The sequence below is a fragment of the Stereum hirsutum genome (assembly GCF_000264905.1).
Source record: "Stereum hirsutum FP-91666 SS1 unplaced genomic scaffold STEHIscaffold_11, whole genome shotgun sequence".
Lineage (NCBI taxonomy): Eukaryota > Fungi > Basidiomycota > Agaricomycetes > Russulales > Stereaceae > Stereum > Stereum hirsutum.
The window spans coordinates 1,322,104-1,337,233 of NW_006763141.1; the positions used below are offsets into that span (position 1 = coordinate 1,322,104).

The 15,130-nt window shown below is 51.2% G+C and overlaps 6 protein-coding genes across 6 annotated transcripts; 2 read left to right on the plus strand and 4 right to left on the minus strand.

The window, feature by feature from the left end:
* Positions 1-1,222: 1,222 nt before the first annotated feature.
* On the plus strand, positions 1,223-1,748 carry STEHIDRAFT_159206 (uncharacterized protein; the record flags this gene model as incomplete). Its single annotated transcript, XM_007306575.1, has 2 exons — positions 1,223-1,380; positions 1,463-1,748. The coding sequence occupies 2 exons, from the start codon at positions 1,223-1,225 to the stop codon at positions 1,746-1,748; spliced, it is 444 nt and encodes a 147-aa protein (XP_007306637.1).
* Positions 1,749-1,788: 40 nt separating this feature from the next.
* Positions 1,789-2,424, minus strand: STEHIDRAFT_159207 (uncharacterized protein; the record flags this gene model as incomplete). Its single annotated transcript, XM_007306576.1, has 4 exons — positions 1,789-1,814; positions 1,866-1,956; positions 2,019-2,253; positions 2,312-2,424. 4 exons carry the CDS (start codon positions 2,422-2,424, stop codon positions 1,789-1,791), a joined length of 465 nt encoding a protein of 154 aa, XP_007306638.1.
* A 43-nt stretch (positions 2,425-2,467) lies between these two features.
* STEHIDRAFT_112890 (uncharacterized protein) lies at positions 2,468-3,540 on the minus strand (the record flags this gene model as incomplete). Its single annotated transcript, XM_007306577.1, has 4 exons — positions 2,468-2,881; positions 2,931-2,994; positions 3,250-3,405; positions 3,488-3,540. 4 exons carry the CDS (start codon positions 3,538-3,540, stop codon positions 2,468-2,470), a joined length of 687 nt encoding a protein of 228 aa, XP_007306639.1.
* A 708-nt stretch (positions 3,541-4,248) lies between these two features.
* On the minus strand, positions 4,249-4,872 carry STEHIDRAFT_132826 (uncharacterized protein; the record flags this gene model as incomplete). The annotated part of the gene is made up of 2 exons (XM_007306578.1): positions 4,249-4,779; positions 4,813-4,872. 2 exons carry the CDS (start codon positions 4,870-4,872, stop codon positions 4,249-4,251), a joined length of 591 nt encoding a protein of 196 aa, XP_007306640.1.
* A 4,178-nt stretch (positions 4,873-9,050) lies between these two features.
* On the minus strand, positions 9,051-9,644 carry STEHIDRAFT_42365 (uncharacterized protein; the record flags this gene model as incomplete). The annotated part of the gene is made up of 3 exons (XM_007306220.1): positions 9,051-9,145; positions 9,209-9,364; positions 9,386-9,644. Coding segments are annotated over 3 exons (510 nt in total), but the record flags the coding sequence as incomplete, so codon positions are not given.
* Positions 9,645-12,219: 2,575 nt separating this feature from the next.
* Positions 12,220-12,835, plus strand: STEHIDRAFT_159210 (uncharacterized protein; the record flags this gene model as incomplete). Its single annotated transcript, XM_007306579.1, has 3 exons — positions 12,220-12,297; positions 12,349-12,399; positions 12,479-12,835. 3 exons carry the CDS (start codon positions 12,220-12,222, stop codon positions 12,833-12,835), a joined length of 486 nt encoding a protein of 161 aa, XP_007306641.1.
* Between the last annotated feature and the right edge of the window lie 2,295 nt (positions 12,836-15,130).

Below are 15,130 nucleotides of genomic sequence, written 5' to 3' on the forward strand. Positions count from 1 at the left end.
GTACTGTGGCGGAATAGGAAGCTGGACGGACATAGAAGCTGGACAAACTTTTCTGGAATTTTAAGCAGGCATATTCGTACCTTGGTCTTTCTACATAAACTGTAGGTATATGCTCTCTCGTGAGATGTGCCAAAATACTTTGTCTGATTCTCGTGAGTATCTTGTAAAACATGGTGAAATGTTGTCGGAAATGCGGTTTGTGTGGCAATTTTGCCACATGCAGGGAGCTCAACCGACGTGGACGTCTCGACCAGCCTTTAATGTCAGCCTATATACTCATGAACGTTCATGTGGGGCATGAATACGGACATGTCATAAGTGATTCCAAGTTACTTTGGCAGACAATGGTTGCTTACTTTTGTGTGAGACATATTTTGTTGAGGGGATCCTCTGGCTAACGTGCCACAAGAAGCTCCCACTTCGTGAGGCTCTAGCTCTAGCATCCGTCATCTTGCTCATACAAGAATATTATAGTCTTGTAGCCCCAATCAAATACTTCTGTTGCCGAGGTCTGCTTATTTTTACCAGACTATTTGACCTCCAGAGAGCACAGTTTTATAGAAGTGGCTGATTCTGCACCTCTCAAATACCCAAATGAATTTCGAGTGCAATATGTCGTGCAGCTCTCCACGAATATTTGAGCAGATATAATGATACATATTGAAACACTATGGGTACTTTTTGTTGCCGGTCTTCTAATGGTTATGTATACGAAATCAACGGTCAAGGGGGTGTGGCGCCTTTTGACCTCTTTTTCGCCACTCATTCGGCAATAGCCGGGCCCTTTTGGCGCGCGTCCAGCTTCCCTGTTTTGCCACTTTCCCCAGTCGTCGTCGCAAAATATTCGTTGGTGATAATTTAGTACATCAGAGCCTCCAAATAGTTGTACGGGTATTGAATATATGCTGGACTACCCAGATGTGCCATCTTTTTTGCAGTTAATGAACAGGATATTGAACAAACGAGCGAGAAACACCATCTGTCCAGGATCCTAGTCCGCCACAGTAGCAGAGCTTGGAAGGGGACTCGCAGATCGGCTCACCATAACACTGTTCACACCTTGTACCCATTCCTGGCGTTCGCAACGGCGGACACACCTGGCGCTGTGTATCTCAACGGACTAGCAGGTATGTACAACCTCGTAGTGCGTGTCTTGAACCTCTACGTCTGACTTGCCGCATTAGGCCATCACGCTGCGTATCCTTGCCGTTTAGGTTGTCCAATGCGAGGTCGCCGAAAGAAGGAAGGCACACATTACTATCCTGCTCATACCAAGCCCAAAGGAGATTACGATTCTCGTGTACCTGTATGCAACCACCCCGACGTGTCGCTCCGATGGTTCTCTCCCACATCATCTAAAGACTACGACACCCTCCTCAAGTACGTCAAAAACTCCACCGGCAAGACAAACTACGAAGACCGCCGTCGAGACACGTGCATTTCCAAACCGTCAATAATTCAGTGGCCTCGATCCCAAGCGCGTTCTCGGCATACCTGGATGCTTCACCGCAGATCTGATGCACCTTGCTGCTCTCAATCTTCCCGACCTTCTCATCTCTCTTTGGCGGGGCACCATTGGCTGCGACGAGACAGACAGCAAGCGTGACTGGCCTTGGCTCGTTCTCGTCGAGGAAGCATGGAAGCGTCACGGTCAACTTGTCGGTGCTGCGACTCCATACTTTCCTGGTTCCTTTGGTAGTCCTCCCTGCAACATAGCCGAGAAACTCACGAGTGGATACAAGGCGTGAGAGTTCTTGGCATACGTATATGGCCTGGCACCCGCGTTTCTTAAAGGGCATAGAACTGAAACACGGCTGCACAGTCTCAGCACACAGCACAAAAGGTGTCACAGCTTATGAACGTACCGTCTTGGTGTCCAGCCACCCGTTGGACCATATTGTGATTACGCAGTGAGTAGGCGACAGCTGGATGCCGAACCTTCAGAAGGCCGGGGCCCTACAAACACGACACGATTGTCAGCACCTATCAGCCGATGAATTCACGGAGAGTTCACTCACCAGTCTCCCATTTCCATGCACAGAGCCCCAAGACACGAACGGGTACTTGCCCCGTCGGTGATCCTGCTCGCCGCCCAGCCACCTCACTTGCTCACCCTCGCGCAACTCCTCAATAAAATCTGCCAGATCTAACATGCCCCCATCCCATGAGACTTTCTCGGAGTCGCTGTCGCCAGGCCCTGGTACAATACCCGAGAGCAGTACGCCGTTCTTGTCTAGGAGTACAATCGGCTGCCTATGTGGAAATTTGGGTCAGCGAGCCATCGAGCACCAGAGAGATCTATGGAACGCACAGTTCCGGATTAGTGATCAGCGTGAAATCGGGATGATCTCTGCGTATTTCCTCGAGAGTTGGCACCGAGGGCCCCGCTGGTCGATTCTTGCCCACATCAGCATAGCGCGCCATGGTCAGCGCGGTCACTACAAAGTTGACATTGATGACCCTTGGGTTAGCGTAGTTGTTGGCTGTCCCTCGGCGAATCTTCCTCCCTTTCAAGATATCGGCAGGCCTGGTCGACGTCTTCTTCTTCTTCTCTTTGGCCCTCTTGTCGAGATTCTTCCTTGCTTTTCTGGTAAAGGTTCTCGGTAACCGGATTGTTGTGTGTGGCGGGGGATGGTGGATGAACGGAGGATGCAAGGCGCTTGGAAACCTCCGAGAGCGTAGAGGCGGTATCTTTTATAACAGTGATACCGTTCGATGTTCGCGTAGGTGTGAGGGCTGGAGAAAACTCCGGGGACGCATCTTCGTCGTATTGGCGTGTGCGTTCAGACTCGACAGCCCTCTGAAGTAATGATGTGGCGTCGATGTCGACCTTGATGACCGTGGCGGTGTCCCATGCGGAGTAACCTCGACCGCTCCGTGTCTGCGATGGAATGAGCTTCCACAAACGTAGAGATAGAGTGGAAACGTACCTTAGACTCTGCAAAGCACATGACCACACAGTCCGCTGATGACACGAAAGCCGATGGATTTGTTCTAGTGGTGTGGCGTTCGGCATGAAGGACAAAAGCCAATTGGGCGGGCTAAGAAAGAGGTCGTAATGCGTGTCAATACCATCAGAGACCAAGAAACAATCAGAGCACGTACAGTAGAGATGATATTAGACGCGTTGAAGGGATGTGCGGCGTGTCAAGCGCATCAGTGGGTGGGCGGTGTGCCGCATGCGTCGGTGGGGTGTCGGTATTTGAGGTTGAGCGTATATTGTCTGAGAATGTGGGCTGGAGAGCGTACCGGAGAAGGAAATACGCGTATTTGAACGCGTTGAACGCTTCGAACACGTCTTCAAGTTGATAGCCGTCGGCGTACGTGTGTCCATAGGTTGAAGTCAAGGTGAAGGGGCGGTTCGATGTGTGGAACAACTGAGCGTATATTTTCTGAGCATGTAGGCTAAAGAACGTACCTGAGAGGGAAATACACTTATCGGTACGCGTTGAACGCGTCGAACACGTCTTGATAGCCATTGGCGTACGTGTGTCCAGAGATTGGAGTCAAAGTAGAGGGGCAGTTCGATGTGTAGAACATGTTGAGCGTATATTGTCTAAGCATGTGGGCTGGAGAACGTACCTGAGAGGAAAATACACGTATTTGTACGCGTCTAACACGTCGAACACGTCTTCATAGCCGTCGAGGTACGTGTGTCCAGAGGTTGGAGTCAAGGTGGAGGGGCGGTTCAACGTGTGGAACATAAATAAGAGATGAGGCCGGCCCAGTTAGTGATGCGGAAGAAAAGGTCCTCCAAAAGGTCCGTAGACATCGAGGAGGCTGCCTAGGAGAGGTCACCAGCTCGACATTGCGGGGTCTTTTGGTGGAGTATTTGACGAGATGAAATATGTACTCACCAAATCCGTTCACTGAGACTGGGAAATAGTGAGCTTCGAGCGAGGACGTGCGCGGCAGAGAGAACGGAGAGGGGGGAGGGAGGGGAGATAGATAAAGAAAATAAGAGGGGGCCGTGCATCGGAGACGCGGGGAGACGGTGACGGTGACGGTGACGGTGAAGTCGCCGATCTTGAATTGAGTTGCCGGTGTTGTCATTCCAGGGTCGCGATTGCATCAAGAATAATAAAATAAATGCAGTCCGAGAACCCGCTGAGCCCCGCATATATGCAGACGCGAACCCTCTATGCGAGCAGCCCATTTTGACGCAGTATAGCATACGAAGGTGTTGAGAACGGTGGAGATATTGTACGTACATACCGCATTTAGTATATGGTAGACGCCGCATCGTAGTCAAGGCCACGTGCGGAACTCCACATGTTGCCAACGCTCTCCCTCGTTCCAAACCGACAATCCTTGCTTCTGAAGGGCGGAGACATGTCGGATACCAGGAAAAAGATATGAGTCTACGTTTTCCGGCTTGTTTGGTCCTGGAATGACAGCGCCTACGAGGATATGTTTGCGTTTGTATCGAACGTCTGGGGAGTGATTCATGACAACCCATATATAGATCCAGCAGTCGGATTGCTTGTTCCTGTAGAGCTGAGCGCCATCGAGGGAGATCATGAGAACAAAGTCGTGTGGACCGATAAGCTTCTCCTCGAAAGCGTCGGTGATTGCCTCTCCACAAACCCAATCGTTGAAGAGCTGGAGCTTCCCCCCATTCTGCCCAATCTCCTCCATAACCTCATCGATACGGCGCCCAAGATATCCAAGATCTTTAGCTCCATCTGGTGACCGAGCCAGAGCCTGAAGCTGAGGACCGAGTGGCATAGTATGAAACTGGCGTTGAGGCACCTTTCTCTGGCCGTTAGAGCGAGCGAGCTGGATAGGATCGTATCAAGGCTGGTTACAGACTGGACACGCTTCCTTGTCGGTAAAGGGACCAGTGAATGCCACACAGGAGTTGATGCACATATCGTGGACTACAGAGGTCACGCCGGTAAGCTCGGTGACCTTGCGACGAACGACATGATAGGATAAAATCTGGTCCTTCGGGTGGCGGCGCATAATGGCGATGCGAGTGGCGTTGTAGGTTTCTTCTGAAGCATTTCGAACGGCGAGGTATAGGTCTATAGACATGCGAAGGTTGGGGTCACTGAGATCGATAGGAACGGTAGGTGGGTTGTTGATGCGGTGCATGATGTCGTCGTCGAAGGGCTCCTCTGACAATTTGGCCCGTCGGACTGCACGAACAATGCGGAGATCCTCGACTCGGGGAAGCGCCTCGTCCGAATAATCTGGTTCGACGGGTTCTTCGGAGGAAGGACCAGGTGCGTCGTTGCCTTGATCGGTATCGGGGACAGGTTGGATGATTGGTCCATCTTTGGCCAAGCTGTTCGGATCGTTTCCCAGAGGATATGTGGGCTCATCTGGTGTAGGCCGCACTGACGATATTACTCCGTGATCTAGACATAGTCTGTAAGTGTACGAGGATCCAGATCAGTACACTCTTATAGCACCCCAGCATACAAACCATGTCCTTACGCTGAAGTACTACTTTGCTAGTGTAAAAGACTGGCTAGGGTAACGCGGCCGACCCAACCGCCTTCCTTTCTCGCACCCAGCCGCGCGGCGTGACATGTCTGGTTTGCAGATGTGGCGACAGTCGCCACACTATTGTGCTCCGACAGTAAGACCCGACATGTCACGCAGTCACGCTGATATTTGGGCCACTCCGCCTTGACTCCGGCGTCGCCACATGTGTGACCACTGGCTAGACGCTCGAAAACACTCCACATTCTTAGGTACGTTGCTACAGAAGCAGCGCACAAAGGCGCCGAGTACTCGTTGAGCTGAATTGGGTAGCCTCGATAGAACTGAGAACTTCAGGCCAATGAAAACTGTGGGATAGCGCAATTACACCGTTACAAACTTACTGCCGGCGTGCGCAGAGTGAATGCATCGGCGCTATACAATTTCTGGGGTCCCTATAATCTATAATGAGAGCCGGAATCGGGCAAGCTTCCATTCCAAACCCAATTCAACAACAAAGTGTCGGTCAAGAGACATAGCTATAGTGAATAAACGGGTTTACAGAAGTGTTGGGGGTGTGGCGCAGGGTAACGGGCAGGGTTGAGGCGGAGACGAGAGAGAAACCAGATAAGCACGAGTGGGATTAATAAGCAAGTAAAGTAAGAGTCGCTACTAGCGTTGACCGACGAGTAAATGTCAAGGGAAATGTATACGGCGAGAACGAGAAAAGGTGGCGAGAGGGCACGAGGCTCGCAAGTAAGAACGAAATATGAAATAAACGAACCCGGGCGAACCCGTCGTGGTCTTAACCATGACATTATCCCTCCTTCTATGTCGCGACAACGCTAACCGAAGAGTGGTGGATCGAAGCGTGTGCGATGCGACCAGAGCGGGTCGTAGTCTGAACGGGTGGCGTGTACTCGGTGCGGAGGTTTCGACGCACCGTAGAGGTGGAGAGGGAGGACGCGCAGTGGCTGCGGGGACGGCACTGCGTCAAATGGTAGTGGGAGTATTCGTCTGGGGAGAGTCTTCGTGCGACGTGCGAGAAGCGGGGGCGATTGGCACGTACGCTCGAGAAGCGGAGCCGGGATCGGACGCTGCGGGATCGGGATCCTGTCTAGTAGTAATAGGGACATCAGTAGCCACGGTGATTTGTACAGTAGTGGTATCCTGGGCATTAGGAATTGATGTTGCGGAAGAAGAAGAATTAGAATAAAGGAGCTCGGGAGAATAAGAACGAGAGAGGTCGAGTGAATGGGGGCGAAGAGTGCGAGGATGACGACGGTGGAAACGATCGATGAGTTCGTTGTAGGTAGTGCCTCCAGGAGTCCTCGAAGTCAGGAAGAGAAGAATAATGAACTAAATACTCGCATCGGTGACCTATTTTTCGACAGTCATTCCGGGAATGAATAGAGAGAGCGGGGTCAGAGTCGAGTTGGAAAGGTTCGGGATCAGAGTGGGGATGGAATTCAGAGGGTCATTGTAAGGTTCGAGAAGTGAAACATTGAATATGGGATGGAGTCGAGAAAGGTAGGACGGAAGGTCTATGTAGTAGGTTTACGTCTGAGCCGACGGGTCGTATGGTTCGATAAGGACCGAGTCGGCGATGATCGAGCTTGAGTGAGGGTCGGGTGGTCTTGATGTTGCGACGGAGTAGCCAGACGAGCTGTCCAGGCTGCAAGTTGGGTGGAGACGGCACCTTACGATTGTAATACTTCGATTGTATGTCTTGGGCGTATTGGAGTTCGGCACGAAGCTCAGCATGGATAACGTCGAGGACTCCAGTCTTGGTGCGGGATACGCAGCAGCGGGAACCGTGGACGCTCGGTGATCTGGGCTTCGAAGGATGGGTGGAATCTGAAGTTGGCGAAGAAAGGAGTTTGGGGTGTGGAAGAGTTGACGAGATTGTTAAATGCGAACTCGGCGAGCGGAAGGTAATCTACCCAATCGTCTTGATGGTACGATGCATAGGCGCAGGGGTACGTTTCGAGGGTTTGATTGTTGCGTTCGGTAAGTCCGTCGGATTGGGGATTATAGGCGGTCGATGTACGAGTCTCGATGTCGAGCAAGAGCATGAGTTCGCCCCAGAACTTGGAAACGAACACTGAGCCGCGGTCAGAGACGATGGAGTCGGGGAGACCCTGGAGACGGAATATGCGATCGAGGAAGAGCCAGGCGAGAACGGGGGCTTCGATGGACTCGTTGAAGGGAATGAAATATGCAGCGTGGGTGAGACGATCACATACAACCCATATTGAGTCGGAACCGTGCGAGGTTGGGAGTTTGACGATGAAATCCATAGAGATGGATTTCCATGGTCGAGCGGGGATATCAAGGGGCTAATCAGATATCCTGTCTGCACAAGAACCAAGCATCAGTCCTATAAACCTACTGTCTCCACACAAACAGTCGTGGGCAAGGACATACCCTTGGGATATAGACATAGCTACCATGAGATGGCACGCCGGGTCGGAGACGTGGTACCGGTCCTCTGTGCGAACATGGCACCATACGAGCCGGTAGAATTCTGTCGGATTTTGGAGGGCCGTTTTGGCCATCTCGGACTGTTCAGGAGTATGCTGATGAGAGCCGCGATGAGAGCTCGCCCTGTGAAGTATGTCAGTGCACATCCCGTCACTGGATGAGACTATCCAACGACGCACAAGTGATCAAGTAATCCCTTCCCATTGAAAACCCTCGTGCAGCCATTTGATTGGCCTGGTTGTTTGCAAGGACAGTGAAATATCTGGTCCGGGGGTGGAGGAGGCGGTCCATAAGCGTGGCTACTCTTCTTGTGCGATCGATTTTTGCGATTCTTCTGCTTTTTCGCCATGGATGCCGGCAGCTGTACTTCCCCGCGGGCGCGTCCATCGGGAGGAAAATGTCCAGGCTCTGAAGCATGTTTCAACACGGCGTCTTGTTGATACAGACCGTCGTCGATGGTCTCGTTGGTGCTCAGGGGCGGATGCATAGTGTCGTATCCACACTCTTCGGTTGGCGGTCGCTGGCAAAGATTGCTGTCAGCTTTCCAGGCCAGCGGTCTGTGCCCGACGCACTCATTCGAAGCCTGACGCGTCTCGTGGGCGCCAGCCGTTCTGAACAACGTGAGCTCGGCGGGGTCCGACGGGGGTGTGGGAGACCGTATTCTCGATAAACATATCCAACCATACCACAACGTCTGATACAACTGGAGGACGTCGTCGAGGCGCTCATGCTGTGGCTGCCTTAATCGATGTTGTCGTAATTCGTCTTGTACTCGAAGGACCTCGGGGAGTTGAATGACAGAAAGAAAATCGTTTGCGTATTTAAGGCAATCGGTCACGTTGGAGACCTATAGAATAATGGAGCGACAGGAGAATCACATACGGATAAAAACCTACCTCATGAGGGCAATCCGGTGGAATATAAACGGTCTGACCTGCCTTCTGATGGAAGACAAACGGCTTGATTTGATATCTGTCTGAGAATTGGTGTGCTTGAGTCTCGTCAAGGAACACATTCTGTGCATGTATGGGATGCCCGTTCTTCGGATCTGCCAAACCCTGCTCGAAAATGTACTCGCATAATGCCTCAGAGGCCCAAGCGGGCCATATTAACCATAGCGCTGTGCCGACGAGGTTTAGATTATACGCAGCAGTGATATCCTTGTGAAGCCGAGTGGACCCTATATGAATACCATGCCGCATGCTCGCGTGTGCCATATACATCTTCGGTCCTGGAACCGATAGTCCGACACTAGTCAGTGACCCGACTATAAATCCACTGGCAGAGAGCTTACCAGGATCAGGCGCACACGCTGTTTTGGGAAACATGCCTAGAGTGTTGTATAGACCATCGGCTCGAGCGAGATCTGGAACGGCTATCGTCTTTTCGATCTCTGCATGGAGTTCTGGAGACGCATCTGAGAGGTTCTGCGATGGTGGCCAGTCCTGTCCTATGCGTTAGAGCTGTGAACCACGCCAAATAAAAACATCTTGTACTACCTTGACCTTCATTATTGGCTGGTGCGGAGTCCGCACTGCACCGAAATCTGACAAGAATGATCCCAAGGTCGACTTCGTCGAGGACTGGCTCTCGCAGTCCACTATACAGACACGATCCTTGCCATGTTTACGGACGAGGTATTCTTTGGGATCGAACTGGCGAGGAAAAGTGACTTTGTCCATCGAATTGTCAACGAGAACCGGGATCCCTCGACACCAGTAGTGATAAAAAGACTCTTCGAAATCTGAGCTTCTGCGATCTAAGACCGGTATAGATGACGGCCAGGAGGTGTTGTCTAAGGTAAGTGGCGACAGCCTAGGATACGAAATGACGGACTGCTTGAGTGACAACCGTTGTGAAAATGGGTAAACTGGGGAACTGCTTACGGGCTCTGACACAGAGAGGCTAAATATTCCATGAGAATGAGCTCTGTGCGCAACTCATCGGCCTTGAAGAAAGTAATACCCTGCAGTGCATCCGTTGGATGAACGCTGCCGGTACACGTTTCTTTTACATCGAGGGGGACAGGTTGCCCACTCTCCCTGATGTCCCGTCCGCAGGCTGCACAGAGCTCGCGCCCACAGCACCGACAGATAAAAGAGCCGTAAAAGAGCTGTGCATGACAGCGATCTATGAGATTTATTCAAACACTTAATGGCACTATAGAACGGATGATATACGATCGACTCACGGCAGAAATCCCGCGTGTCCTTTAAACGAGACTTATAGATCGTCATCGGGTCTTCTTGGTGTAGTACCTCTTTCCGAAGAACAGGAAGAAGAATTGTAGCAATAGCAGCCTGCGATATCTGTTAGGTAGAGGCCTAATAGTTGAGCGTTATAGGTTAGATAATACCATCTGGCCGTCGATATCGCGATTACTAGGTTTCCGATTGAAGGAGAGCCTCGTGTCAAATGACCAAGTACCATTTCGATGCTCATTGAGAACACCGAGAGGGGCAGAGTCCACTGTTATCGACCTTCGCTCTACAAGTGTGTCCAACGATGAGCAAATTGCACAGAATATTCAGGAATAAGCACTGACCTTTGAAAAGGCACCCGGTGGGCGACTTCGCCGAGCGACTGGATGAGCATATATAACACTTAAAGAACCCTTTCGTCTGATTGCAGCCTTGTCTCTGAACGTCAGAGTCCCCTGCGCCTTTCCGTTTCAGACTGGGAGCCATAATTTACGAATGAAAAGATCGGCACTCGACTGTGGTAGTTGAATGCTAACGTTAACGCTGCAGGAGGTAAATTTTGGAGCGCCAGCGGCAAGCAAACACGTGCAAGTATTGGTGTGGCGGGCGTTACCCCGCCACACCACGCAGCACGCAACACGCCATCAACACGCCATATACGTATATGTGTAGGGGTCATTGCAGGTTTTCACTCTCATCATTATATCGCAAGTCTTTCGTCACAGCAATATTGGGGGGCGTATACATCGTTCGTGCGTGGTTTGGTTGTATCCTATTTATGTACATAGCAAGGAATCGCTGACAAGTAGCCATCGACACATCCACACTCTCAACACCTCGGTGGACGTCAGATTCTGTGACCTTGTACGGACGTATAACCCGTTCTCCAAGAGGCAACACTGGCATCAGCACACCGATCATACGCGAGCTATATTGATTGATACTGGTACCGTCACAACGGAACCAAGAAACATTTTCGGCGAAAGGGGTGAAGTCGTCACGAACAAGAGGAGGGTACTTCTTGTTCGCCCGATAATAGCCACCAAGGATAGGGAAGAAGTCCTTTCTGTAGTGACTCCATGAGGCATGAATCGGACCGATCTTAAGTGAGACCATGGGCGAGGAAAGGGTGTGTGTCATCAGAGATAGGCATGAGATACACGAATGATGAGCGAAAAATCCGCACCGTCGTGAAGCAGTCCGACGATGGGCCGTCTGGTAGATGTAGATCACACGCAACACTGTACGAAACAAGAAGCCAAAGTAGGCCAGAGGACTGGACTGGTACGTCATGTGAGTCCGTACGCTACATGAGAAGCATTCTCCGAAAGACAAGGATGCAGTGAATGAACATGAGGACGGTGTCCAGCTAGACTGCATGAAGCGCTCACCACGTTCAACGAGGGTGGACTCCAAAAGTGGTATATCTTAAACTGATGGCTCAACAGAAAACAACGAACACGGATGTGGGTATCGGAGCGGTCAGGTCCAACCGATGTTCGGGGTTTGGGGGGTGGTACTGGCGAGGATCGAGTAAATGAATGGGCTGATTCGGTGGTTGCAAGACGAAGGATGAGTCGCCAGAGGTGTCGAGAACCGATACAGTGCGTCACAAAAAGTGGAATCCGATAATGAATGACCGCAGAAATAGCCTATGGTTCACGCAAACAAACAGCTTACCATATGGGCTATAAGCTATCAGCAGTACAAAAGCACTCTGCCTCGGACTTCGATGCCCCGAGTGTCCTGTTGTATTGGGGTCGACAAGCACAAGGTAAGGCGGCCAAGGAGTCAACTACGGACCCACAGGCTAATCACGAGCTCTTTCTCTGCGCCCGAGAGGTTACGGTGTCCGACTCCCGAAGCTGGCGTTGGGCGTGGCCGATACTCTGCGTTCATAAATTTAGACATAAGAAGTCTACCGAGACTCGAGAGGTCACCTCTGAGAATCGTGGCCGGGGAAGAAGAGGATCCAGAAGAGTCTACCGAAGCACAGCAAGTCAAAGAACAGAAGCCGAAAGAGGACCGGTATGTCGAAGACAGAATGTTGAGCAATGTCAACTTTGTCGAGATGCGACGTCTAGAGATCTCTAGAGATTCGGCGATGTCATCGGCAAAATCGCACAAGCGGACTCTTCCGGATTGCTTCCAACTCACCGGAACTGTCGATCGCCCCACGCTCGTACCGTGACTACCTCCTGCAAGCACTGACGACGCTATGGGCCCATCGTAGCAGCCTCTTCCGGCCAGCAGAAGCTCTCGCAGCCTCGGAGACACAGCTCAGGTACGTTCGAAGTCCGCACTTCCGAGGCGCATGCTAAAAATAATTTGTTCATCCTCCGTCGTTTGCCCCTGTTTTAAAGCCTCCCTTCACCTTCACCCTCTCTCTCTCTTCACCTCAACCTCACCTCCCACCTTCACCACCACTCGAGCTCAACGCGATGACGTCAGATGATCACGACGACATGGTCCGTGCGCCAGTGCGCTCGAGCGACGTACATAAGCTTCCCCTCCTCCTTACTCCCTCCCCTCATCCCCTTCCCCCGTTCCTCCCTCCCCTCATCCCCTCCCCCCGTTCCTCCCTCCCCTCATCCCCTCCCCCCGTTCCTCCCTCCCTCTCCCACATTCCCCACTCTCCCCCCATTCTTCCCTCTCTCGCCCTCCTCTCCTTCGCTCTCCTCCTTCCCTTGTTCCCTCTTGCTCCACCGTTTACGCCCTAGTTTCTTCAGCCTCCACCTTCTCTCTCATGCCGTCTTTCTTTCTGTTCGCCGGCCGCCTATACAGTGGGAGCAACGACGGCTTCCGTCACTCGATCGTTGAATAGAGTTATCGAATGGGAGGCTCGTACCGTACGTGTTCTATATCTACTGGTAATAACAGGAGTCACCACACCCGACCCACTCCCGCCCTCTTGTTCCCCCACCTGTTCTTCTTCCTTCATCGCTACCAGTTACTCCTACCGACTTTTAACTCCCCCATACTTGAAATTCTGCCAGTTGCTCCTCACTCTAGTTGCTGCTTATCGAGGAGGATCTGCAGTCGTCTCGCCTCCGATTGCAGAAATCACTGTCGGTACGCTGTCTTCATTTTCTATCGGTCTTGTGTCGTCCGTCGAGGTTTTGCGAGGCAACACGAGGTGCGTCCCATGTTCTATAGCGCATATACTCACATGCTCACTTAGTTTCTCGCAGATCACTTTATGTCTATAGTGTTCTTGAAATAGGTCGGTGCGAAAGGTACGTCTGTACATTGCTAATATGGTCACCTTCGGGATACTTATTGTTCAAATTTCATAGCATATATCGCCATTTCGAGGGGGATACTTCTACGGACTCCCAGAGAGTATGTCGTTGGGTTGTCGGTGCGCAAGGGCTTTCTATGGCACACTCTGGAGATTTATCGTAGCGGCTGCATGTACACGGCACCCATGTATCTACCGGGGCCTTTGTCAAATGTTATATTCATTTTTCTCAAACGAGCGCGCATCTTTCAAAGTACAAGCCCGAATAAGTAGGCCCGAATCCCCTGGTACAGAACCTCTCGCACAATAGCCCCATTCTCGCGTTTCAAGCTACTCTCACGATTTTGAACAACCGTCAACAGCGATATGAGGGTATCGCAGAAATATCGTATTCAAGGGGCCTATTTTGGCTCTTACTAGTCCTTCCGGCCTCTCGCGTGCGCCCGTGCGAGCCTACCAACTGTGGCACGGTGCCACAGTTGGTCACAATCACGTTTGAAACACATTTTTGCGCCACAACGCAGGACGTATCGTGCCGGATGTACCCGGATGTATTTGGCATGTTGGGTGGCTCACTGACATCCTTGCTTTTCAACTTACCGCATCTCTAGCTTCGACATACACGGAAGTGAGCTCCCCAATTTTGTTATATAGCCCGTTGAGTCTGAACCACTATCTATCTGTGTTACAAAAGCCCTCTCGTCGTTTTCTGCGAAACTTTAGCCAGTTACTGGTGTTCGGTGGCTCATTGACACTGCCTTTGCTTTCGACTTACCGCGTCTCTGGCTTGAATAGATCCGGAATCGAGCTCCTCAATCTTGTCCAACAGCTGTCCGGTCGGTTTCTGCAACTGCTTTGTACCTTCCCCCTTATTTCACGGCAGACAGCCCAGTCTACGTATAGTTCAGCCATTTGTTCAAAGGCCTGGGAAGATACGGTCATGGGAAATGTATGTGAGTTGTCTTATCCCAGTCATCAGTCGCACTTGGGGTCACTTATTCCCTTGTGCACAGTTTCGCGTCTTCGCCCCAACAATCCTCTTCCCTCCCCTTTCGATCACCTACCAAACGAAACTATCTGTGACATATTCGTTCTTCTTCGCCGCGATCTTTATGCAAACAACACAACCGATTGGATCTCTGTTATTCACGTATGCCACAGATGGCGCGATGTCGCCTTGTCATGCGCTTCATTTTGGGCCAATATCGACTGGACAATGAGACAACCTGCTCGTGAATTCTTCCTCGTAAATGCAAAGGGATATCCTCTCAATGTGATGAATATCGACATTTATTCTGATGACGATGAAGAGAACGAGAAATTCCTTCTAGATAATTTGGATCGCATCGGCAAACTTCACATTGACTTTCATCCACACGATCAGGCTCACGCTGAATGCTGGATGACGAAGCTACTTTCGCCTACCGATGCCCCTCTGCTTCGGTGTTTGGTGCTTAAGATGGATCCCTCTAACTATGGGTCCATCCCTGTTATTGTCGCTGTCAACGAGACTCTCATTCGCATCAGTTCCTTAACCCTCACCGATGTTCGTCTCTGTTTCCCGATGAACTGTGCCCAGACCCATGTCGAACATTTTTCCTTCACTTCGCCTCAAACCGACCATCGCCAACCAACTCTTGCCGAAACAAAGGCAATGCTAACGATGATAGAGCTCATGCCAAATTTAGTCTCACTCGCCATCTCCGACCATAATATTCTTGCGGACGAAACTCTCGCACTTCCCCTCTCGCTTCTCGCCTGCAATGTATCATTC